This window comes from Sesamum indicum, linkage group LG9 (assembly GCF_026168435.1).
Source record: "Sesamum indicum cultivar Baizhima isolate 11 linkage group LG9, ASM2616843v1, whole genome shotgun sequence".
NCBI classification, from domain to species: Eukaryota; Viridiplantae; Streptophyta; class Magnoliopsida; order Lamiales; family Pedaliaceae; genus Sesamum; species Sesamum indicum.
This window is the reverse complement of record NC_142665.1, coordinates 2,129,402-2,152,007: the sequence shown is the minus strand read 5'-3', so window position 1 is coordinate 2,152,007 and position 22,606 is coordinate 2,129,402. Positions and strand designations below refer to the sequence as shown.

The following is a 22,606-nucleotide window of genomic DNA, read 5'->3' as shown; positions in this document are numbered from 1 at the left end:
TTGCCACGTGCATCTTGGTTACAGGAAGTCGGTATTTTGTACTACACCTAACCTACTAATTACTAACATTAATGACTACAATCAATTTAACTTGTCTTTTTTAATAGTTTTGTCCCAAATAAAACAACATCATATGTTTATATATATGTGTGTACTAATTGGATTCTTATGAGTGGAAATAAAGGGATGTACTCGGTTATTAATTGTTCAATTAAATTAAAATTTCAGTTATTAGATTATAAGAGGTTTTTAGACATTTACAAATTATTAAAAGAAATAATATTTCTGAAAATTTGGACACATTTGTCACTTGGCTTGACACTGATCCCATATTGGATGACCATCTTATTAAAATCTTTTGGACATAAAATGAGTTTTGAATGTAGAATGCTCACTTGATTTGAAAGACGATGATTTAATATCACTAATCACATGTTTTAAAAAATATTTTACAAAAATGGAACTAATAAGAATAGGGGTTATGACTTGTGTTTTTCCATCATATATTTAATCCTGGTCCCAAACAACGTTGGAGAACAAGAATGAAGAGGAAATAGAAATACATGTATGTATGTATGTGTTGCATGGAATGGGATAATAATGGACTATATATATATTTATGAATGGGAAAACAATTGTCAAAGGAAATTGAAGGATGATTTATCCGAGTTTGACTAACAGAGGAGTTGAGGGTTTTTTTCAACTTTGGATATTTCCCTATCTCAATAATTCAATTCAAGTACTTCTATATATATATATATAAGTTCATGTACCTTCATTAATTATTAATCATTCACACGCTCAATTCAAATATTGTATGATCCTTTCCTAATATTTTTTTTTTTAAAAAGAAGAAAACATATGGAGCTTCTAGCATTTTCTTTTTTTAATTAAAGCTTTGATTCAAAGAAGTAGCTGGAGGCAACGGGAAACTTATTTCCCTATTAAATGAAAATTATAATATTATTAATTATTATTGCTTTTATATATTTTTTTTAATGTACGTGTATATACTAAATGACATATATCTAATTAGTTTTTTTTTTTTTTGAAAGAAGGATCAAAATTGATTCCTCTTCCCCGACTCTAGAGTTCAAACATGTGACCTTGCATTCATTAGTTAACATATCCAATCCTCAAAGTTTTGTAAACGAGGTCTTGACTCAATGGTAAGTTTAAGATCCAAAACTCTTTGATGGATGAAAGATCTTGGGGTTAAATCATGTATATGTGGGTATTTTTTTACTTTTTATAATAGTTTATAGATTTAATGTGTATTTGTTAGGTTTTGATATATTAAATTTTTTATATTTTAATGTATTGAACGATACAAATGGTCGCTTCTTTGAGAGGAAAAAAAAACAAAAATTCTTATGCTTTTGGCATATTTCCTAATAATCGAATAATTAGTGGTGAGTAAGAAGCAATCTACTTTAGACTAACCCAAAAAAAAGTAGCATTTTGGCATAGGAAAAAAAAGGGAAAAGTATCAATATCTTTTTGTTAGTGTTGGAATAAAAGCTATCTTCTAGAAATCGGAACTTGGGTGTGGAATATGTTGAGCATAAGGCTTGAAAGAAGTTGAGTTCCAACAACTGTTGACATAGTGTTGGTGGCTTATGTCATAGATACCCCCATTCTCCTCATCCCTTCACCAAAGAGGGCAAAGTTTGTTAGGATTATTGCATATGCTCTTGTGTATCCAGTAGACTTGGCAATGGGTTGCACCTAAATTAGAGTTTTGTTATTAGTAGGACTTATTTAATTTTATGATATCAGTTGGATTTTGATCTTATCAGAGCGGTACAGATCTAATTAAACTCAGCCAATCAATTTATTATGGCATCTATAATCATGTCAATATTGTTAAAATTGATATCTCTGTATTTAAATATAGATATAGTGAGTTAGGGTGTAAATACATATTTATTGTGACATCGAACATCTCTATCCTCACGAGATTGTACAAACGTATTTGGGGATTGAATACCGGCGTAGCATCAGAGTACAAATCATGAGATGTGAGTGTACAAACAAATAAGGTAGACATAAAGGACAAGGATAGGGGTGAAGAGTTGTAGCTTGTGGTTGGATTTGAGCAAGTGGAGATGTGCGACAGTTTGCGTAAATTTCAAGATTATGAATGAGGGAGGGACGGCAGTGTAACTGGATCTGATCCGGCAACCATTGCTGGGCTGAGGCCCCAGTGACAGATGTTCAGCAATCTGCATTTAAACCCCTGCCCCCTAACATACACGCACAAAATTAAGCCCACCCTCACCTTCCCCACCTCTCTCTCTCTCTCTCTCTCTCTCTAGATTATAAATATATATTGAACTGAATATAATTGATTGAGCAAACAAAAATTTATAAATGTTGTCATAATTTGATGGCGAGTTCGATAAGACTGCTGAAGCCTCGTGGGCCCGTATAACCTAGCTCTGGGTCAGAGTTTTACAAAGCATAAATCCAATTTCCACCTCAAGGAAAAGTACATCACCAAGTTAGAAATTCACTGGCTTTGAGCAAGTAGCATGTCATGTGAAACATCATAATCAAAGCTAAAACCTTGGATTGTTTATAGAAAAAGCTAGCAAAATTAAGGAGCAGCAATGATGTTAAAACATGAAATTTTCACAAATTGTTATGTCCAGTGTGGAGCTAATTAATTTTATGATCTATACTATGGGAGAACGTACTCTAATCCTGTGGACCAGAAGCAGCTTCTTTCAGACATGATCTCATGATCTTCCCAAGCTTAGAACAAGCATCGAGGCATAACTGCATTGCCTGCATAGAAAATAGATTAGGTTCATCACAGTACCGAATATTTAGTGTTCAATCTACAAGCCTGATATATTCTTTTACATTTTCAAACTTTAAAAGATGGAAAAACTAATAGCAATTGAATTCATATAAAGAACTTTAGCTATGGGCATAGCATATCTTCCTTTTAGCAGCATAATGCAGTGATAATATTGAAGTAACTTAAGATAATGCTCTTTGTTTGTGCCATTGCTGAGAACAGTAATAGTTGCACCACGTATATTTCTCAACTGAAAAGATCAGTGAGATAACATGCTTCCATTACCTCATGTATCTTTGGTGTCGACCACTCTCCCGTGACAGTCATCTGTGTCACCTCATTACGTGATGGCATGCAAGTAATCATTAGACTTCCGTCTTGATAGCTTTCTTCTTCTGATACAGGGTCAATGAGAAGATTCTTCCCAATACATGACTGACATGAATAGTGAGATGGTAAGATGCAATGTGAAGTTATTCATTTAAAAGTACTCAGTCGTAAAGGGCCAATGGTTTGTAATCATAACTAAAGAAGTTCACTGGGTGTTTATCCACCAAAAATGTAAAACGAAGAAGAGACTTTGTGTAAGTGAAATCACAACACGGCGGCAATTTATGAATCAGCTGGGTAAAGAAAAATCCAGAACCATTTCATAGGCCGAGCTCCGGAATTCACCATCTAGGTGGTGGTAAATATTGCAAACTTCCCAAGAATTAGATGAACCTTTCTAATAAGGATCTAATGTAGGTCATTTTTAAGGCATGCATTATGGATAAATTATGGTAGTGAAGTTGTTAATTGTCCCAGCCAAAATGCAAGAGCTTCTACCAGAAACCCCATTAGGGCAGCTACCGATAAAAATACAGAAAGATCTCTATAGTGTGAGTGGGAAAAGGAGATCTACTGTTAGAAACTTTACAGCCAAGCAACCCAGTGAACAATTTCACACTAGACAAAGTGAATGCAACATCAATGAACTATTCAGAGGACTTCTTTTGGCATCATGACATCATTTGTGCTGCTTCTGTTGCAAAAAACATCACTCTATCACAGGATTGACCATCTAAAGGCGCAGTATTCTTCATAATAATGGTGTGGGTCTGGGAGTTTGGCAATTCATTCAAAACTCAAAAACCGTTGGCGTGTCAAACACAACTTCTTTCAAATCCAATTCTCCAAGATCAGGTTTAAGGACCCAATTCCATTAAAATTTATGTTCCTCAAACTATGTCAAACTCATGATTATTGTCATTTCTTAACATATAGGTATAATCATTCAGGTTTATTCTGAATAAAAGTTTGAGCTATTTTTATCCTACACCCATCCAATAGAAAGTAAAGGACAACTACAACCGGAAGCAACATAAAGATGGCGATTTTACGTCTGAATCTCTCCAGGGGCCTGATCCAATAGTAAAATTTGTTGTGCGAGATTGCATCCAGTTGAGAGTAGAGAAAAGCGGTTATGCTGTTTCTCACTTCTTTAAGAAATTGGCCACATGGAATTATAAGGTTAAAACGGTAGGTTAAAAAGTTATACATACCACTGAAACAGAGGCAACCATGTCATATAACATTATTCCTGCATCTGCTAAAGCAAGACTGGCACATGTTGTAATTACAGGGAGATCACCTGCAGCAATAGTATATGCTTTTCATAAGCACGAGGCAAACTGTCTAAAAGTCAGTGGCATAGAAGTGGAAGTCACAATTGCATATTTAACATTAGCTTGACACAGCATCAGATGGAAAGAAAACTCAACAAAGTATCTTAATATATGAGATCAGATTTTCTTGTGCTACTATCTAGGTCATCGACCTCGTATACTTCAGTCACTTATAGTAATCAAAGAAGGAAAGAAAACAAAAATCACAGAAAAATTTCACTTGACTACAATTTGCCAGTTATGTCAACTGTCAAGTGTAAACGACTAATCACTCCCTGAGAAAGAGAAGCAGTAAAGATGTTGATTCAAAAAAATTTAAATCCATTAATGTCATAAGCATAGCCAAAAGCTTGTCGAACAGAAGCTCAAGGTTATACTTACTTCCTCCAGATTCCAATACCAAAGCAAACACATCAACAGTTGTCTTTGGAAAAGATTTCAGTATAATGGCACCCTCCAGAGCTTTGTGAAGCATTGAGGAAAGGTCCTTGGTTTCTGGAGCCTGGCAAACAGATATCATGATGCTCAGATATATAAGTTTACTATGGAGTAAGAAAACGAAAAGAGGAGGATAGATGAGCATCCAAATGAGAAGCAGATTAACCTGACCACGAATTGGAGTAGCAAAAGTTGTATAACTGACATTACAATTCAAACGCCCTGTGTCACTATACATCATTGCTTTTTTACTTTCCCTGGGGCCAAATCTGCATGGATAAAACCATTCCAAAAGTTTCAGCATGCTCCATGATGGCAGATAATATTTAGAAAGAATTTGAAAATCAAAGATCCAGAATACCTTTCTTGTTGCTTCAAGACACTCCCCAAAACACATTTTTTTTAATAAAATCACTCCTGACGGGCTTTGGAATATGACGCAGCATTACAGCTCACTAATATTTTATATCATAGTCTATCCCTCATGCTCCATCACACCCACCCCAATCAAACTTCAAAGTGAAGCCCTCGAGTCTCAAGAAATATTTTCTGAGGTTTCTTAAAGGCAAATCAATAACTAAAAAGCTAAAGAAAAGAAAGAGATATCAATTTCTCTATCTTTTCAAAGCAAGAAAAGGTGGAGTAGAGAAATGGAGAAATGAGTAGCCAAAAGAAGTCATGTAATATTGGAACTTTCACTTTAACCATTTCCTACCTCCGGGCACAACAAAGGAACTTAGTAAAATGACAAAGAACAGACAAAGGATATATAGACATAAAGCTTGCTACTATGATAAAGAGATTCAAGCGATCTTCCATTATTTTCCCCATTTTTCATGATAGGTTTCGTCCTTCCAACAGACGTTCCCGATCTTCGAACAAGATTTTTGTGGAAAAACAAATACGAGCAACCATCATTTTGAAAATGGAAAGACTGTCGACTCATACTTAGAACATAGAATTTTCATGAAACAAGCATGCACCAATATGGAGGTCTAGCAACTTCAATCACAATAATAGACCGTCTATCAAATAAAGCATGTACTTACACAGATACAATGACCTTTGTGTTCCCAAATTCTGCATAAGCAGACCCTGAAGCAGAATTCACTGCCCCAGTCCTTAGAACTGCAGAAATAAACCAAAATGTACCGATAAGTCTAAATACTGCAAGAACATCATGTAAACTATCCTACAAAGAACTGATATCAAACTTAAAATGGCATAGTTAAATAAGATGTGCCAAAAACCAAAGATAGAGAGAAAAGGAAAACAAACATGGAAACAGACTGAAGTCACAGGAATAACTTCAGAATTCCTGGTCTCTGATTTCAAGTCTAAAACTATCCAAAGCTCACCCCACTTAACAAATAACCTTATCAGTTTGAGATATTATAAACATAATAATTGTTGAAATTCTGGAAATTCAATTTCAAAGAAGCACTTGATTCTTTTTCCAATTTATGTTTATTTTCTACTTTATAGGGCTCCAAAGTCATTATTCTCCTCTCCTAATGAACAAACTAGCCCCCAACCCAAACCAAGAAAGAGGATTATTGAACGGCCAGACATGGAAAGATTGCAACTGCATTTTTCGCATCACTGAATAGTGATTTGACAAAACAATGAAAATAAAATGCTAAAGACATTATGTTGAATTTAGAATGGTTTACACATAGAATGCTTGCGTTTCGAACAGCAATTAAATCATTATTCATCACTCTACAGTTCCGCAATGAAATTTGTCCTCCACGAATCTACATGTGCGAATGTAAATGAGAAAACCCACCAAACTTCATAGTCAGTAGCTGAATACTACATCATGGATCAGCTCAATGGCACTTGAGAGTTACTACGAAGAAGAAAATCATTCCACAACACCATACACAAAACACAACACTCAAAATGCGCAATTTCAAACACACAAACAGAGAAGGGGTAAAGACAGTACTACAATGCTTAACAAGCGAATAGGATCACCAATAGTTTTACAATAAAATCGCACGTTCGTACACAAAGACATACACCTATACGAACAAAGATTGCACATAATGATGCTCACATGCCGGGCGGCACTGGTGAGGGCCGCGGCCATCGGGTCGGACCCAATCGGAGTCCGTCAGAAAAGAAGGCCTCTTCTTCTTCTGACCGCTCAGCGACGGCGAATATGTCGTCGGCGTAGCGCTTGATTTTCCGGCCATCCGTCTTCTTGCTATCAGTCTCTGTGGGTGTTGGTGGGGGACGGAGAAGTGAAGGAGGGAGGTGGCTGTGGCTCGCTTTTTGTGTCTTGTGCGAGGTTTTGAATTAGGAAGCCATGCGATGGGAACCTTCAATTCCACACACAATATTAAAACTTATTCAAATAAGGTCCTTTATTTTAAGGAAATACCACTTTGCACCCACTTTGCAGGGTATTCGGTACTCTTGACTGCTTTTATTTATTATTATTACTGCATAAATTTTAATTATTATAATTAATATATTAATTAGTAGTATCAAATATTTATAACTAGGGATTATTATGCTGCCTCCGTGAGGTTTATTCTAATTATATATACACATATTGTGGTTTCAAAAATTATATGTAGTATTTTTGGGATTTGCTTCCATTTAATAAATAAATCTATCTGTTAATTAAAATTCACCAAATTCGATGATATTAATAAAAAAATTGGATAAAAATTTATATTTATCCCCCGTGGACTTATACTAATTTATTGTTGGTCAAATAAATTTTTTTATGATCAAATTATACTTCTACATGTGTGAAATTCATATGATGAGATATATTTTTACCGTTATAACAATAGTTTAGTCACAAAAAATTAATTAAATTTGTAATAAATCAGTAATAAATCAATCGAGTTAATTATCAAATTTCAATAATTTTTTTATTAGTATCAACATATTCAGTAAATTTTGATTAACGGAATAACCTATTTGTTAGACGGAATCAAATTTTAAAGGTAATAAATATAATTTTTGAAACCATAGAGAGTCTATGTGTAATTTAATCAAACATCAGCGGAGGAGAGTATAATTATCTTTTATAACTAATTAATAATTACTATTACAATAAACTACTGGCTATTATTAAAATATGAATAAAACTCATGATCTCATGGTTCGGGGCCTCAAATTCCACAAACTAATCTATGTCTCCTGGACAACTACTTTTAGTTATTTATTTTTCTACAAAAATGATGATAGATAATTATGTCAAAATTTTAATTCATAACTATTTAAGTTACAAATAATAATATAAAAATAAATTATGATAATAAACTGAAGGGATATAATTCATTAATTTAGGTATATTCTTAGAAGGGTAAATTGCGTAACACCCCCTTTCTTATATTGCACCAAATTGTTCTGTGTTAATTTTATAAGTAAAAAAATGTCTGTGTAGTAATAAATATAGTAAAGAAAACCCTATTCAGTAGAAACTAATGGAGAGTAGATGTCACATGCTTAAAATGCAAGTGGGCTTCTTTTTTGATAGTTTTCACATTGTTTCGTATTTTAAAAAGTCTATTTTATATTTTCTTTTATTTATAAGAGAAAAACAAATGTTTGGTTTCAATATATTTTAATATATATTTTCACTTATTTATTTCTTAATTTTAATTTTTAAAATTTGAAATTACTTAAGTAACTAATTCCTTTTACTTTATCATACTTAAAAGATATCCTTTTCTAATTAAGCAAGATTTAAAATTGAATTTTAGATTGCTAAAATATTTAACCCTTTATTCTTTTTCCTCCAAAGAAAATTATTGTGTGAAGGGACTTGTTTGCAATTTTTTAACACACTCAACATTCAAGACATTTGCAAGCATGCAAACCTCATCCAATTTCACCTCTAACTCAACACATAAGTAAAAGAGCATTATACCACCAACTTTTTCTTATATGGATCGAGTATGAAAACACCAAACAATGCAATCCGTACAACATCAACATTAAAATCTATGTTGTACTGTATTGTCGTGATATAATTCATACAGTTTGATGTTTTCAGACCCGGCTTATATAAGGGAGATTCCTTGGATTGACTCCCAATTCACGTGTATACCACCCTCGACTCTTAATAAACAAACGAAAGAACGAAGGAAGTAAGGAAGGAAGTTAATCCTGCATTCTAAAACTATTTACAACTCTAAAAATAGAAATATGAGAGCCAGCACAGAATATGTTATGCCTCCCTTCACAGTTCTGTGATCTCCAAAGCTAATTCAAGAAAGGGAAAAACTGATCAGAATTGGAAATGCCCTCCTTGGCTTTAGCCCTTTTAGGGTGCAATTTATTTGGAGGAACACTGAAAAACACTATGCTCTCACGCATTACACTTTCCTAGTCATTGCCAAACATGCTAACCTGACGCAGATCTGTTCATGTAATTTTGAATATACGGGAATCGACGTTTGGCAAACAGAAGGACTCGAACCGGGGTTCAGTTATATCCACCACTTCGTCGTCTTGTAAGCGCCAACTGCGAGATTTTGAGCTCAGGAGCATCAGTTTTTCGATGCTGGTGGATGAATCATCTGCTTCTTTCTCGCTCTTTGTAACGCCGAAATTGCTGTCAGGAATCATTCGCAACGAGCGTCGAGCAAGGATTTCTGATGTAATTTGCTTGATTTCCTCTAGTTCCCCGTCGGACGTCTCTGGATTTCCGCTTTCCATGCCACCAGTGGATGAATACTGATATATGAGAAACAGATGGGAGTTTGAGAAATTAGAAGATTTGTTGTTTTGGGGTGATAAAGCTGGATGTTGTAAAAGCACAAATGACTACTGCGTCATGTAACAGGACAGGTCTGTTGCAAGCATCAAAGAGTCGAGAGTCATCAGCCAAGTGGATTACCTGAAACGCACGGATTGGCAAATGTTTCCTTTTAGATTTGTTTGGCGCGATAGTTGAAAGAATTTGGACAACCTCAGTCATGCTGGGTCGAGAGTCAGGATCCAATAACAGGCACTCCTTTGCTAAGTAGGCCATTACCTGCATCTCTTCATCTTGGAAATTTCCTTTCAGACGTGGATCAGGCAACTCCCTAATCACTCGCTTACTGTCATGCAAACGAGGTGTTGCCTGTGATGAAGTGAAAATTATTTTTGTGTCAGCTAACAGAAATACATGCACCAAAATTTCCGTTCCTCGGAAGGATGAAGGGGTCAATCAAGAATTCCAAAAACATCAAAATTATGATGGAAGCGTAATGCATTTGAGAATTGAAAAATATTGTGACAAAGGTCAACTTTCCATACCCATATTACAAGGCTTTCTTCCGCTTTATTACATGATTTGTGGATGGGGTGACGGCCAGTGATCAGTTCGAGAAGAACTACCCCAAAACTGAAAACGTCGGACTTCAAAGAAGCTCTTCCAACAATTGTGTACTCAGGAGCGAAATAACCAAATGTCCCTTGCATTCTTGCTGGAGAACTGGAACAGCTCATATTGCCATCAGCACTTAGGTGTTTAGCCATGCCAAGATCAGTAATCTGCACATGAAAGACATCAAAATATTTACATATAACAAGCTCAAAACAAAATTCTAAAAGTAAGAAAACGGTTAAACATTCATCTTATCCAGCATACACAAGGGAAAAGATTGAGCAACAAGCCTTTTACGTAACGGATGTTCTTAGGTCCTAAATATTTTATTCCGAAATTCCCTAGTTTTTCCTCGTTGATGGAGATTATTACATACCTTTGCTCTCCATTTCTCATCTAAAAGAATGTTGGTGGATTTGACATCCCTATGCAATATTCGAGGCGCAGCAGCTTCATGGAGATATTCCAAGCCACGTGCAGCTCCAAGAGCTATTGCGACTCGTGTATTCCAGTCCAAACATTGGCCCAAATCCCCATCCAGACACTCCCTGAGATTGCCATTAGGAATATATTCGAACACCAACAGCCTCTCAGCATGCTTTCCTTGATGTTCTGAGCAGTACCCAAGCAAAGGAACCACGTGACAGTGATGAAGTCTTGATATCAGTTCTATCTGAATGCATGAAAAGGGTGATATTTTTATGACATTTCTTTGTGAAATATCCCTGATGCTAAACATAACAAGCATTTTATGCCTGGCAAATGCTCGAATTTTAGCGACTTTTAGTACCTCAGTCAAGAAATCATGTTCTGCATCTGGGCCTCCTTGAGTTTTCATTCTCTTAATTGCGACAGTTCTACCATCTCTGAGATTACCTCTGTATACGCTGCTGCTTCCTCCAACTCCAATCAAATTAGCATCGGAAAATCTGTTTGTTGCACTTTCCAGTTCGGAATATGGAAATTGTATTATTGTTCCGTGTACAGCTCCTCCTCTACTTCTGAATCGGAAAGGACTCTTGGGAATGCATCCTTTAGACAAGAAAAAGAAATTAAACTGAAATACAGAGATGTAAAAGAATCAACAAGAACCCACTTCAGTTGAACAATTTTGTGGGTGAATAAGGAATCATGAGAAGCAGAAAACCACAAATTTAAAACGGGACGTTTACCTATAGAAAGTTTGACAGAGGAATCTAAATATCCTTTGTATACTGGAAGTGGAGAACCTGCTTGGCTCATCAAGTTGGTAGCACTACTACAACTTGTTAGTTTATCCGTTGAGGGCGAAGCCCATTGAACAGGACGTTTATCCTTTTGAGTGACATGCCACAGTACTGAAGCAACAAATGCAAGAACCATGAGGACTACACAAAGTAAGAGAACTATCACAACGACTTTGCTGGAAATCCATTTCTTTGAAGGCTCTAACTCAGATAAAATCCCTGTAGAGACACCATAACAGAGTAGATAATCATATGTAAAGGACAACTCCATTTCTGAAACAATGATGAAAATGATGATTTGAAATTCCCAAATGTCAAATAATTCCACATTGTTCAGTAATTGCACAAGTCTTCCAGTCTAACAGTAATCTAATTGCCAGACAATATATTCCGCAGACTTTCAGCTTGAAAAGATGCAGATTGACATATCTGTTTATCAAAAGACAGTTTATTGAAAATTGGAGCATGACGAACTACTAAAACAAGTTGTCACTCATCATTTTGTGAAGCCTTGGAAGAATTACCAGCATTGCAATTGCATGCCGAAAAACAGCTGCTGTCATTATCTTCACCTACCAATCTAGGCAACCCACCGGCAGAGCAAATGCAAGTCCATTTCTTTTCACTTGATCCTCCTGCAGCTGCATGTTAAGAAAGCAGCATGTCAACAATTTTTTAAGAAATCTGATGCTGATAAAATGAAGCTCATTATGTCCTTCATAATTGTGTTAATTCAATTAATTATTATTTTAACAGATGTTTAATATGTTTCCTATCATAGGAGAGCGGATTTTTACAGCAAGGGAATTGCACAATGGTTTTTGCAAATTTTACAATACTAAATCGGGTTTTAACCATAATTCTTGAATGATAATTGTTAACCTCATCAAGGTACACATTAGCTGACGCATTCCTTTTCTTCTAGTAAGAGTCAGTTTAAACAATTAGCTTCCTCTGGATTGCTTGGTAGTCATTAAAATAAGAGTGAACTAAAAATATAGCAGTAACAACAGTGAGATAGTTGTATCAAGAAGGACTATGATACCAAGGCTGCAATCACAGGATGAAGAGCAGTTTGCTGGGACAAAGTTCAAGTTCTCCTGATGTGCAATAGAACAGGTGCATGTCCACTTGTTTGCTTCAGGCTTTGTCGAAAGTCCATCTGGAATATGTTAGAACAACAAAGTTATTTTGCCGCCACAATTCTTACATGGCCTCTTGCATGTGGAAAGAAAGTGCAGATGATGTGCTATTGCTGCCATGTAATGCTGCAACAGATTTGTTCCCCAAGGATGCAAATAAATGTTCGAGAAGGACATAGGTGTCACTAACCAGAAAGAGCTTGCTGAATCCAAACCACATTAATGAGGCAAAGAAGGGCAATGTCCACCTGAAGCTTCATTTGTTTGGAACAAATAAAACTGAAATTGAAAATAGATAACTACATAAAATTTGCATGGATAACATAAATGTCAGAGGTAAAGTGAGACAGGAGGTTGGCACGATGCAAATTAAGAGTGAGAGTGAGGGCGAGGGGGAGGGAGATTCATACTAGGATTCCACAAAGTAAGAAATTGAAATTTTGGGACCAGTAAATGAGCCTTGGTAATGTGTTAAGAAGAAAAACTTACATGCATGTGGTGCACTTTCAAAGACAGCTTCGAAACCGTGATCTGACAATATCCATTCAGCTTATCTAGTTAAGCCCTCAAACATTGAACTGGTACGTGCCGAATAATGTCTAATCATACAAGTGGAGCATTTGTTAAAAGATATTGCACAAATGCATCCAAAGAGACCTAGAATGAGAATACCCCCCTCCCCCCCCCCCCCCCCCCACACACACACACACACAGGCACAGACACATAGAGGCAGATGAAAACAGGATACAAGAAATGCACACTCACTGACAGAGGGGATGATGCCAGGCAAAGAAACACCTTAATAAAACAATATCATGGCACAACCAATTTTATCTTGAAGAAGCCTATATACTTGAAGCTAACAGAAAGCTGATCAACCTCTGTTGAAAATAACTGCAAGAAAATAAACATATGCTGTAGAAAATCCCAAGACTAAGAACTCTTAAACTATTTTCGGCATGAAGTCATCCTCTTTTGGCAAATGATTTAAAACAAGCCAATCACAAGGAACAAACAAAAATAGCAAACAATAGACAGGACTTTTCTAATACACGTTTGGCCAACAAATCTCTAACTTCTTGGCCCATTAAGAGTAGTTTTCTCTTCTCTACTATTATTTTCTTCATACAGTGAGCTAACTTTTTAAACACGGAGGGACTACTTACAGAAATGAGCTATTAATATTTCCAACTGAAAATTCAAATTCTGGACCCTTCAAGATAATGACACACCTAATAAGCTCAACTGTGGTTTTGACAGAAAACCAGCACAGGCCTGCCAACTGTTGAGCTGTTGCCAATAAATCGATTTAGTAAGTTAATAATAGAGCAGATATTTGAATTGACTATGTAATTCATAAATCACCGACTACATCTCTTCAGTTGTACAATTCTTGAGGAAGGCCGATGATCCAATTTAAACAATGTAAAGAGGATATAGACTTTACACGGAAAGGCAGCAAAACCTTGAAGTTGCTTAACATATTACAGTTATATTAGTATTATTTAAATGATCGAACGTCATGATCAGAAAAGAATGCTTGAAAGGTATTTGAAGCAAAGAAAGTCTAATTCTTACCGCTTAATACTTCAGATTTCAAGCATGAAAAGAACAGGTGAAAGCAAATGGCAGACCCGAAAAGTATATAATAGGCAAGATTCTCAAATAGAAAGACACCTCAAACCATAGTGGAACTATAGGCCAAAGGTAAAACGAAGAACCGACATTATATAAGAAAAAGACTTGTAGGTTTGCTAGAATTAAATCCAGAAGCCTAAAGAGATATTGTATAAAAGTAAAAAAAAGAAATGGTCCATCAACCAAACCTTCTGAAAGATACCATTTTTCAAATCTGAAAGAGACCCCTTAACAATCAAAGTGAATACAACCACAACGCCATACAGTGTATTGACAGCAGTGGATGCACAATTATTATGTATTTTCTCATTTGATCTTGGTATATACGTATAGAAATTCTTCAGTTCCACATAAAGTCATGATATCATTACACGACTATGATTGGAAACTGGCAAAGAATTCAAATTTTATAAACGGTCCAGTGTACGTACATACAAGCCAACGGTTAGAAAAGACTTTGCTTCCAAGACATACTGAGAAAGGTTAAAAGTCTACATGTACAGTGGACCATCTTTTAGCTTTATTTTCTTGGGAGGATGATGATGTGTTAGAAAGAGACATGTATTCTTAATCTATTGAATAAGCCCCACTGCCTTGACATCTGTTGTCGGTAAAATTAAAAAAATTCATTCTTTTCTATTTCTTCCATTGATTTTCTGTTAGATTTCAATAAGTCTCAAAAAAGCAAAACCCAAATTATGAAAGAACAAGAGCAAAGTTCTTCTCTTTTGCATTTCCCGAAAAATCTAAAAGAACAAAAAAGACAAACCCTGTCTTTAGTGTTCCATTCCTCCATTTCAAGAAACCAATAAATTTTCGGAAAATAATTGCTAACAAAATAGCACTAGAATTTTCTTTAAAATTGGAGTAGACAATATCAAAAATTCAAATCTTACTTAATGAGTGGTCTTATTTCAAGAGAGGTCTTTTGAAACCAGTAGAGAACACTATCAAGATTGAATCTTTTTATCAAATCATAGCTTCTTTTTTTTTAAAAAAGAAATGATAGCTTTTCTTTTCAGATTTATGAACTACATTTAACCAATGACAAAACACAGCCCCTCAATCTCTGAGCTAATGTTGATAACATGGAGAAAAAACATACCTGTGAAACAAAAAAATGAGCAAGAAATTAGAGTTGCAAACTTAGCAGCCTGGTTCTCTCCACAAAGCCTGCAGCTATACATTCATACAAGAATCTGATATCTTGAAAACCACCGTGACATTGAGAACGAGAATTGGAGCTTCAATCTGTTAACAAGAACTCAGGAAATGCAGAGACCTGGAAGCAAAAGCAAAGCTTATGTGGGATCCAAAATTTGGAGGTTCTTTTGACTTTCGCAATGCTCAAGGGAAGAATCAGTAGCAGTACCTCCATGGCATCACACATATATATACATTCACATGCATATATATATATATATATATAATTGCGTGTGTGAATGTGTGTGGCGCCTGTATCTACAGCTACAGAGATACAGAGGGCAAAGAATAGATAAATTGTAACGCTCAGCGGTAGAGCATTAGTGAGCACAGATATCTATGCAGAAGCCCAGCCCAGCTATAAGAAGTGGGCTCTTGCCACGTGGAATGTCAGCATTCTCGAGGCTCAACTTTGTGAATAATTCTTGAATGGAGCGGGTTCAGTACATCAGTTACATCCATTAACGTGGAATTATGAAGGTGTAAAAACCAATTCAAATCGTCATCAGTATAGTTACAACTGTGATTCAGGTCAAATTGAGGGTAGACAAATTTCTTTGGGAATGTGATTGCTTGTAAGATTTTTCTCCATCTGCTCTCGTTTTGTGAAATGTCTTTCATTAGATATGCTATTGCATGTAAAGTGTTCTCAAAACATACCTAATACATTTAATTATTAAAAAATTATATCACATATTTTTTTTACATATTACATGAATAACTAATCGTCACACTTTATTTTATATTCAATCATATATTAAAAAAGAAAAATTTCATCCCAATCAAACTTAATAATTCTCATTTTCTTTTAATTAAAATGAGATAAGATCACAAACAATGACGCTTTCATTTTCATTTGATCTCTGAATTAGACGAACTATTTAAAGTGTGCATGTGCTTATAAAGGTCGATAAAGACAATATTGGATGAATTTCAATGATAGTTAATTGTTGAGTCGGTAAATCAATGCAAGAATAATCCCAAAATATTAAATGATAACAGATGTGTGGGGCTATATACTTATAAGAGGACATAATTGTATTACCATTGTGGACTAATGATCTATGGAGCATCCGACGATCATAAGGGCTAGAAGTGTGTGTGGGTCGGGTTTTTTGGCTTTTTCAAGTGGGGTATTTGATTTTTTTGGTATCATATTTTAACACACAATACAAATTAGATACTCAAAATTGGATATTCGATTTTTTCTTATAAATTAAATGTGAAGAAAATTGGAGCCAACAAAAACAAAGATTTAAAAGCAAGTTTTTCTTTTGATAATTTGTATGAACGGTGTCACTTGGTTTTTTTTTAAATATTATGCATAATTCAATGTAAAAGTATATAAGAGTAATTTAATTATAAAAATACTTATTTGACTTACAATAAATCAGAAATAAGTTAATTGGAGGTAAATATAATTTTTTTTTAATTTTTGTTACTACTAACAAATTCAATGAGTTTTTGCTAACGAATAAACTTTTTTTTCAAACGGAAAAACATAAAGATTGTTAGATATAATTTCTCAAATTATAGAAGATCTATGTGAAATTACACTAAAATTTAGGGGAAGGAAGTATAATCATCCTTTATTATTATTCAAATATTAATAATTTAAATTTTCTGTTCTTTTAGGTACATTAATTATAATATCAGACTTAGTTAAAATTGATTTAATTTTGATGTGTTGGCGGAACCGCAGTCACCAAATTAGACGATATTACAAATAATAAAATTCCTAATAAAATGGATTTTTATTCGACTTAATATTTTTTTTTCAAAGAAAAAAAGTGAAAATAGTACAAATAATATAAAAGTAAGTACATGATAATTTAATAAAAGAAAAATGAGAGAAGTTTCTGACAAAAGAAGTCAACTAAATCAAAGTTTGATTTAGAGCTTCGTTTGGATCTCCGGAATATTAAGGCGTCAATACTACCAACAAAGAACCTCTTTTTATACTAGAATATTATATTCTCCAAACAGATATTTCGGTATATGAACCGCTAGATTGCTGCCTCTTTTCCAAAGCTCGAGGTCGCCAACCATGTATATTTCTTTGCTTGAGGGTGTTTTGGTCTTTTGATCGCACAGGCATTGCTTGAGGGTGTTTTGGTCTTTTAATCGCACAAGGTACAAAAAGGCAAAGCATCAGAAATGTAGGAGTGAATCCAAAGTCCATGGAAATGACAAATTACTCCAGCAAATGAGTTCATTGACAAATTAAAAAACTAGAGTTGCAAAAGGCTATACCCCATCTCCATTCTCCTCTCAAAGAGAACAAAACATCTTCTCTTGAGTTTATGTACAAACCAAAATATTGACAATCCAAATCCTAACTCCCATCTTCATCTTTCTCAACATTCATGTACATTTGAAGTGAGTATGCCACGCACTCGGCGGATCTCTTTTTTCTTTTTCTTGTCCGTATTTTTATTGCAACCCCACCCCAAAATTGTTCAAACTAAGAAAAAGTAACAATGAATAACAAAGAAAAATAATGAGGTATTGAGATAAGAGTCTGGGGGGTCGATCTGGCAGATGTAGATCACCTTGGCTGTGCTCTTGCGGGGAACGACCGTGTTGGCCTAATTCTGGGCCTAGGCGATGGACGACCCAAAACCATAGTCTGTGACAGATTTACCATGTCGACCATGGATGGTGTCTGGTAAGACTGGACGAGGCTTGAACTATCAGTTGAGTCCCCTCTTGCGGTTGCTCTCTGCCAAGAATGTGAGCTCAGTCCAGACAACACATAAGCCCTACCCGAAGTTTCATATACATGTCGGTTGGCCATTCTCTCTTGCATTTCCCGTAATTCAGCTTCCAAAGCAATGCACAATCTGTCTCCTTCTCTTGCTGACACGGTTTCCGATAATTGTTTACGACAGTTCTCCAGGACGGATGCAGCATGAGTTAAATCACCCCGTTCTGCAGCAGCCCTAGCTTCCGCCATTGCCTCTGCGGATCGGAGCCGGTTCCGCTGCTTGTCCACTTCCATTGAGACAACCAGAGGTCCAGTTACTACTGGCCTTCGGATTCTGACATCACTTGCAGAATCCAGAGTTACTAAATTCTTAGAAATGGGATGCTTGTAAAGACATCTCACCTTTAGCAGTGACATCTCATCGCTGGATTCATAAATTGGAATATTAATTGTGACCAGAAAATCTCTTTCTTCTTCAGCATACAAGTCTCCGACTTCGATAGTGCCTTTTCTTTTATCAGACGCCAAAGTGGTTTTGTAGCTTCCAGATTTTATAGAAATGAGTTGCAGCACAGGATCGACGCACTCGACTTCGATTAGTAATTCCTGTACAACAACACTTAAAAGGCCACCAATGCATTGTGCAAAAGCATCTTGAATCACGCCCTCTGTCTCTATGAAAGAAAATGTTCCGCCGGAAGTTTCAGAAATTAAATGCATTGACGCTGCATCATGATCTGCACCAAATCCAAATGCGTGTACAGGAATATGGAGAGCAGAAGCACTATTGAGATGCATGGAAGCTGGGAGTAATGACCGATAGTCAGACCTGGTGTTGCTGCCATTAGGATTGCTAATGGTGTATGTGTCTTGTCCATCAGATAACAGTATAATACTGCTAACTGGATTTTTCTGCTTACGGTCCGTCATCACTTTGGCACCCTTCCTGAGGGCCTCAGAAATGTTTGTCCCACCATTTGAGCTTAGAGAATTCACAGCTTGTAATGCTTCATGCCTTCCATTTTCCGTCATTTTGCGAAGAGGAAAGACCCGGCGTGCTGTGGAGGAGAAGGCAATCACTGAGAGCCGGTCTGATGGGCCCAAGCTCTGGATTACAAACCCCATTGCCCGTTTAAGCAGAGCAAGCTTGGTACCAGCCATACTGCCACTGACATCAAGCACCGTGACAAGATCAATTGGAGCACGAGAAGTTTGAGATATCAAGGGCAAACCTGCTCCATCAGAATGTTGTCGTGCTGTGGTAATTGGAGCTTGCAGATGAATAAGAATTGAAAAGTTATCATGGGAATTTGATTTTGGAACAGCAGAAACTTCTGGATATGTTTTAACTTTGACTAGACCAGTAAAATGGTCCTCGTGACTGTTGTTGCTGGACGAGCTACTCTGTGCGACATCTGGTTGGGTACTGTCAACTTCTTCATCATCATCAAAGATGTCAGGTTCTGCAGCCTGAAAAAGGGTAGCGACTTGCCGACTTACGTCGACCCTTGGAGAAGGGTTTCCTCTTATACCCGGTGTCCAGGTATTGTCTTGTGCCCAGGAGACATTGTTTAGCCTTGCTCGTTCATGAGAGTTATCAGTGGTGGGACTCTGGAAGGGGATCTCTTTCCATTTTGCCCTGCAGACAGGACAAGTTTGTTTTCCATGCTTCACATTAGATGCAATGCAATGGAAATGAAATGAGTGCGAGCATTCTGCAGTGAAAATGGCATGGCCATGGCCAGGCTTCATTGTTGTCAAGCATATTGCACAAATCTTCTGCAAAAAATGGAAAACAAGAACAGAAGATGAAAACCAAATGATATACGAATTGCCATTCGATGCTGATGGAGAATTTAAAGATAAACACACTTGTACAAATATAAACAAGCCTGATCATGCTGATTATTTTTCCATTCAAATTATGTCCAGGATGCTAAAAGATGCTAACGTGGGAAGAATATTTCCAGCATTTTAATTCTGACATTGCCATGTATCGTAATATGATAAATTTAACATTATTAGCAACTGAAAACATATTAGTTAATCCCACAAGGCATTCAGCATAAATTATTGTTGAGTAGGGAATTTCTGGAAGGCCCTCTCCTCCAAACAGTTAATGTCACGGACACAGAGTTGCAGAACATGTGAACCTCTCAGCCTTTTACATTCTCAAGTTATTATCGTGGGAAGAATACAAAATCAATCAACGGATCTAATACATTTCCTGCAAATTAGCTTTAGTTTGAAAGTGGTCCCCAAAAAATTTCAACTATAAATTCTTATTTCATGAATTACATATTCTCAGCTGTACTGTCGCATGGATCAGTTTGCCATTGGGTATATATGATCACTCTACTATGAAAGACGCATCCCCAACAAAGCCACAAAATTAACATTGGTCCACAGTAGATAACATAGGGAAATTCTTGTTTGAACCAAGTCTAACCACAACCATGAACCAATCAATCACATTGAAAATAATATTACCATTGTCATGTGATCGTGATAATTCACTGTATCAAACTATCCACCAATTACATGACAAGTGTAATGCAATCCTTATATGATGGTTTAGGCTTGATTGAACCGCTAAAATTTCCCAGTAATATAGATACTCTTACTGTGAAGATACACATCATGGATTCTTGCAAATCCAAGATATTAAGGCAACCCAAGATAAAATGCTAAAAAATATGAGCCAATCAATAAAGTCAATCATGGGATAGTCAAAACATAGCAGTGCAGTAAACAGAGCTAAAGTAGATTTAACAAAATCCCAAGTCATTAACTTTTTAAATGTAAAGGGCAATAAGCAGGCTTTAAAAACTAATCATGAAGCTTTCGAGGCACTAAAATATTGTAAGAAATGTTTAAAGCACCACCATGTATTAAAAGAAGTAGAAATCATTACTCACTACAAGATTGTCATCTACTTTACAACCCTTGGCCTTACTTTGATGAAATTTTATTGCATGAAAGCTCTCAATCAAAGGTCAAGTTGAAGATAGTATTTCATAAAAAGGGGTGAGAAATTGGCAAATGAGGAATGGTGTTGTGTGTAGAACAGTTAATGTTGCTGACCATGAAAAGCACTTTCTTTACTTCTGTGAGATGGGCAGAAGGGAAGATGAAAGATTTCACTGTTGCTACACTTTTGAGCTTTTATAGGGAGGCCAGATGACTGTAGTCCTCAAAAGGGACTACACCTACTTTATCCCCACCCCACTTCACCACAAGAGAAATGGAAAACTACCCATCTCTGACAGTTCATATGCATATATTTCTATACACTTATTATCTCCATTATCATCATCATCATCATCATGTCCTCTACCTCTACCCCACGTGATAGGAACATCCTTTAAACAAATTCAACCAAAGATCCCATCAAATGCAATTACTATTATCTTTTTGAAGAAAAAAAATTGAAACAAGCAAAAGCAAATTAATGAATGTAAACATTTTGCCTTCCTCTACTCCTTAGCCAAAATATTGGAAAATAGTAAATCTTTGGCCCCTTTCAAGAATGTAGCATAGCTTCAACATGTACCCATTAAGAGGCATGAAAAGCCCATTTTCAAGAAGAAATCAAGATTTATGAAAAGGTTATATAAACTGATTAGCCACAAATGGAAGAAGAAACCATCTCAAAATCAGTACAAACAGCAGTTTAATCCATTTTTCAGGATAAATTAGCAAGAATTTCACAAAGAAAAACAAGAACCCAGTCAAGATTCAAATACCAGACTCCATATATGAATGGATACAAGTAGTGGGTGCCCATGCATGAATTGGAAACCAAAAACTAAAATAAAATTGCATTTAAAATCAAATTTCTTGATTAAAAAACATGTAATTTCCAATTTTGACCTTGCTAGATTTGGAGGAGTGTCTAGGCAAAAGGAGGCCGGAGGAAGACGGCGTGGGCGTGGTGGGCATTTGCACCCGATGATCCGAATCCTGAGGCGGCGTCGGGGACAACAAGACGGCGTCAGAAAACCTCGCGGCCATCGGCGGTACCGCCACTGCCGGAGAATCCTCAACTGTGCTTGGCACGTAGAGACAGGAATTGAGCTTCAACCCGAGAGCGATCTTCACTTTCATCCATTTGCTCCCGACCATTTTCGAGCAACAGTTCAAGAAGTATACTCACATATATAGATACAGAAATCAGGAACAGAGATGCAAATATGCATGCATGTATAATAATTAAATAGGCTCTTAGGAACTAACGAAATGTTGAAGTGGGCAACATTCTATACAAAGAACAGATCTCCATGTGAGCTTGTTCTTTGAGCTGAGGGGGAATTTGTTTGGAGTATTTCCTTTGTTTCTTTCGCTTTTTCTCTCCGGTTTTTGGGTTTGTGGGCTCTCTTTGAACACGGTAACCAATGGCTTTACGTTTCGACAACCCATATTTATATTATATGTGTT

At 36.1% G+C, this 22,606-nt stretch overlaps 3 protein-coding genes across 12 annotated transcripts; all 3 read right to left on the bottom strand.

The window, feature by feature from the left end:
- Positions 1-2,552: 2,552 nt before the first annotated feature.
- RRP41L (3'-5'-exoribonuclease family protein) lies at positions 2,553-7,248 on the bottom strand. Its single transcript, XM_011090969.3, has 7 exons — positions 6,974-7,248; positions 5,961-6,039; positions 5,078-5,180; positions 4,855-4,975; positions 4,351-4,439; positions 3,092-3,241; positions 2,553-2,790 (listed from the first exon to the last, which is right to left on the bottom strand). Exons 1-7 carry the CDS (start codon positions 7,110-7,112, stop codon positions 2,701-2,703), a joined length of 771 nt encoding a protein of 256 aa, XP_011089271.1. The 5' UTR covers positions 7,113-7,248; the 3' UTR covers positions 2,553-2,700.
- Positions 7,249-9,027: 1,779 nt separating this feature from the next.
- On the bottom strand, positions 9,028-15,774 carry NCRK (Protein kinase superfamily protein). Of its 8 annotated transcripts, none has more exons than XM_011090964.3 (12): positions 15,632-15,774; positions 15,365-15,541; positions 13,110-13,219; positions 12,811-12,899; positions 12,524-12,640; positions 12,003-12,119; positions 11,425-11,697; positions 11,043-11,284; positions 10,629-10,925; positions 10,183-10,419; positions 9,779-10,006; positions 9,028-9,615 (listed from the first exon to the last, which is right to left on the bottom strand). In XM_011090964.3, exons 4-12 carry the CDS (start codon positions 12,878-12,880, stop codon positions 9,304-9,306), a joined length of 1,893 nt encoding a protein of 630 aa, XP_011089266.1. In that variant the 5' UTR covers positions 12,881-12,899; positions 13,110-13,219; positions 15,365-15,541; positions 15,632-15,774; the 3' UTR covers positions 9,028-9,303. The 8 variants fall into 8 exon arrangements, with proteins under 8 accessions (XP_011089266.1, XP_020552612.1, XP_020552614.1 ...); XM_020696953.2 differs by adding an exon at positions 13,854-13,911 and having other exon boundaries at positions 15,365-15,761; XM_020696955.2 differs by lacking the exons at positions 15,365-15,541; positions 15,632-15,774 and adding exons at positions 13,854-13,911; positions 14,200-14,395.
- Positions 15,775-17,639: 1,865 nt separating this feature from the next.
- Positions 17,640-22,575, bottom strand: LOC105170278 (Zinc finger (C3HC4-type RING finger) family protein). 3 transcript variants are annotated; one of them, XM_011090961.3, is made up of 2 exons: positions 22,043-22,575; positions 17,640-19,948 (listed from the first exon to the last, which is right to left on the bottom strand). In XM_011090961.3, exons 1-2 carry the CDS (start codon positions 22,292-22,294, stop codon positions 18,011-18,013), a joined length of 2,190 nt encoding a protein of 729 aa, XP_011089263.1. In that variant the 5' UTR covers positions 22,295-22,575; the 3' UTR covers positions 17,640-18,010. The 3 variants fall into 3 exon arrangements, with proteins under 3 accessions (XP_011089263.1, XP_088741467.1, XP_088741468.1); XM_088885341.1 differs by lacking the exon at positions 22,043-22,575 and adding an exon at positions 21,088-22,021; XM_088885342.1 differs by lacking the exon at positions 22,043-22,575 and adding an exon at positions 21,126-22,021.
- Between the last annotated feature and the right edge of the window lie 31 nt (positions 22,576-22,606).

Coding starts and splice junctions, on each gene's coding strand:
- RRP41L (XM_011090969.3), bottom strand. CDS start 7,112: ATGGCCGGAAAATCAAGCGCTACGCCGACGACATATTCGCCGTCGCTG. Junction 4,976..5,077: donor CTACTCCAATTCGTGGTCAG/GTTAATCTGCTT, acceptor TCTGTTTGCCAG/GCTCCAGAAACCAAGGACCT. Junction 3,242..4,350: donor TGGTTGCCTCTGTTTCAGTG/GTATGTATAACT, acceptor TATTCATGTCAG/TCATGTATTGGGAAGAATCT.
- NCRK (XM_011090964.3), bottom strand. CDS start 12,880: ATGAAGCTTCAGGTGGACATTGCCCTTCTTTGCCTCATTAATGTGGTT. Junction 10,420..10,628: donor ATGAGAAATGGAGAGCAAAG/GTATGTAATAAT, acceptor TTTCATGTGCAG/ATTACTGATCTTGGCATGGC. Junction 10,007..10,182: donor AAGAAAGCCTTGTAATATGG/GTATGGAAAGTT, acceptor ACTTCATCACAG/GCAACACCTCGTTTGCATGA.
- LOC105170278 (XM_011090961.3), bottom strand. CDS start 22,294: ATGGTCGGGAGCAAATGGATGAAAGTGAAGATCGCTCTCGGGTTGAAG. Junction 19,949..22,042: donor ACTCCTCCAAATCTAGCAAG/GTCAAAATTGGA, acceptor CATTTTTTGCAG/AAGATTTGTGCAATATGCTT.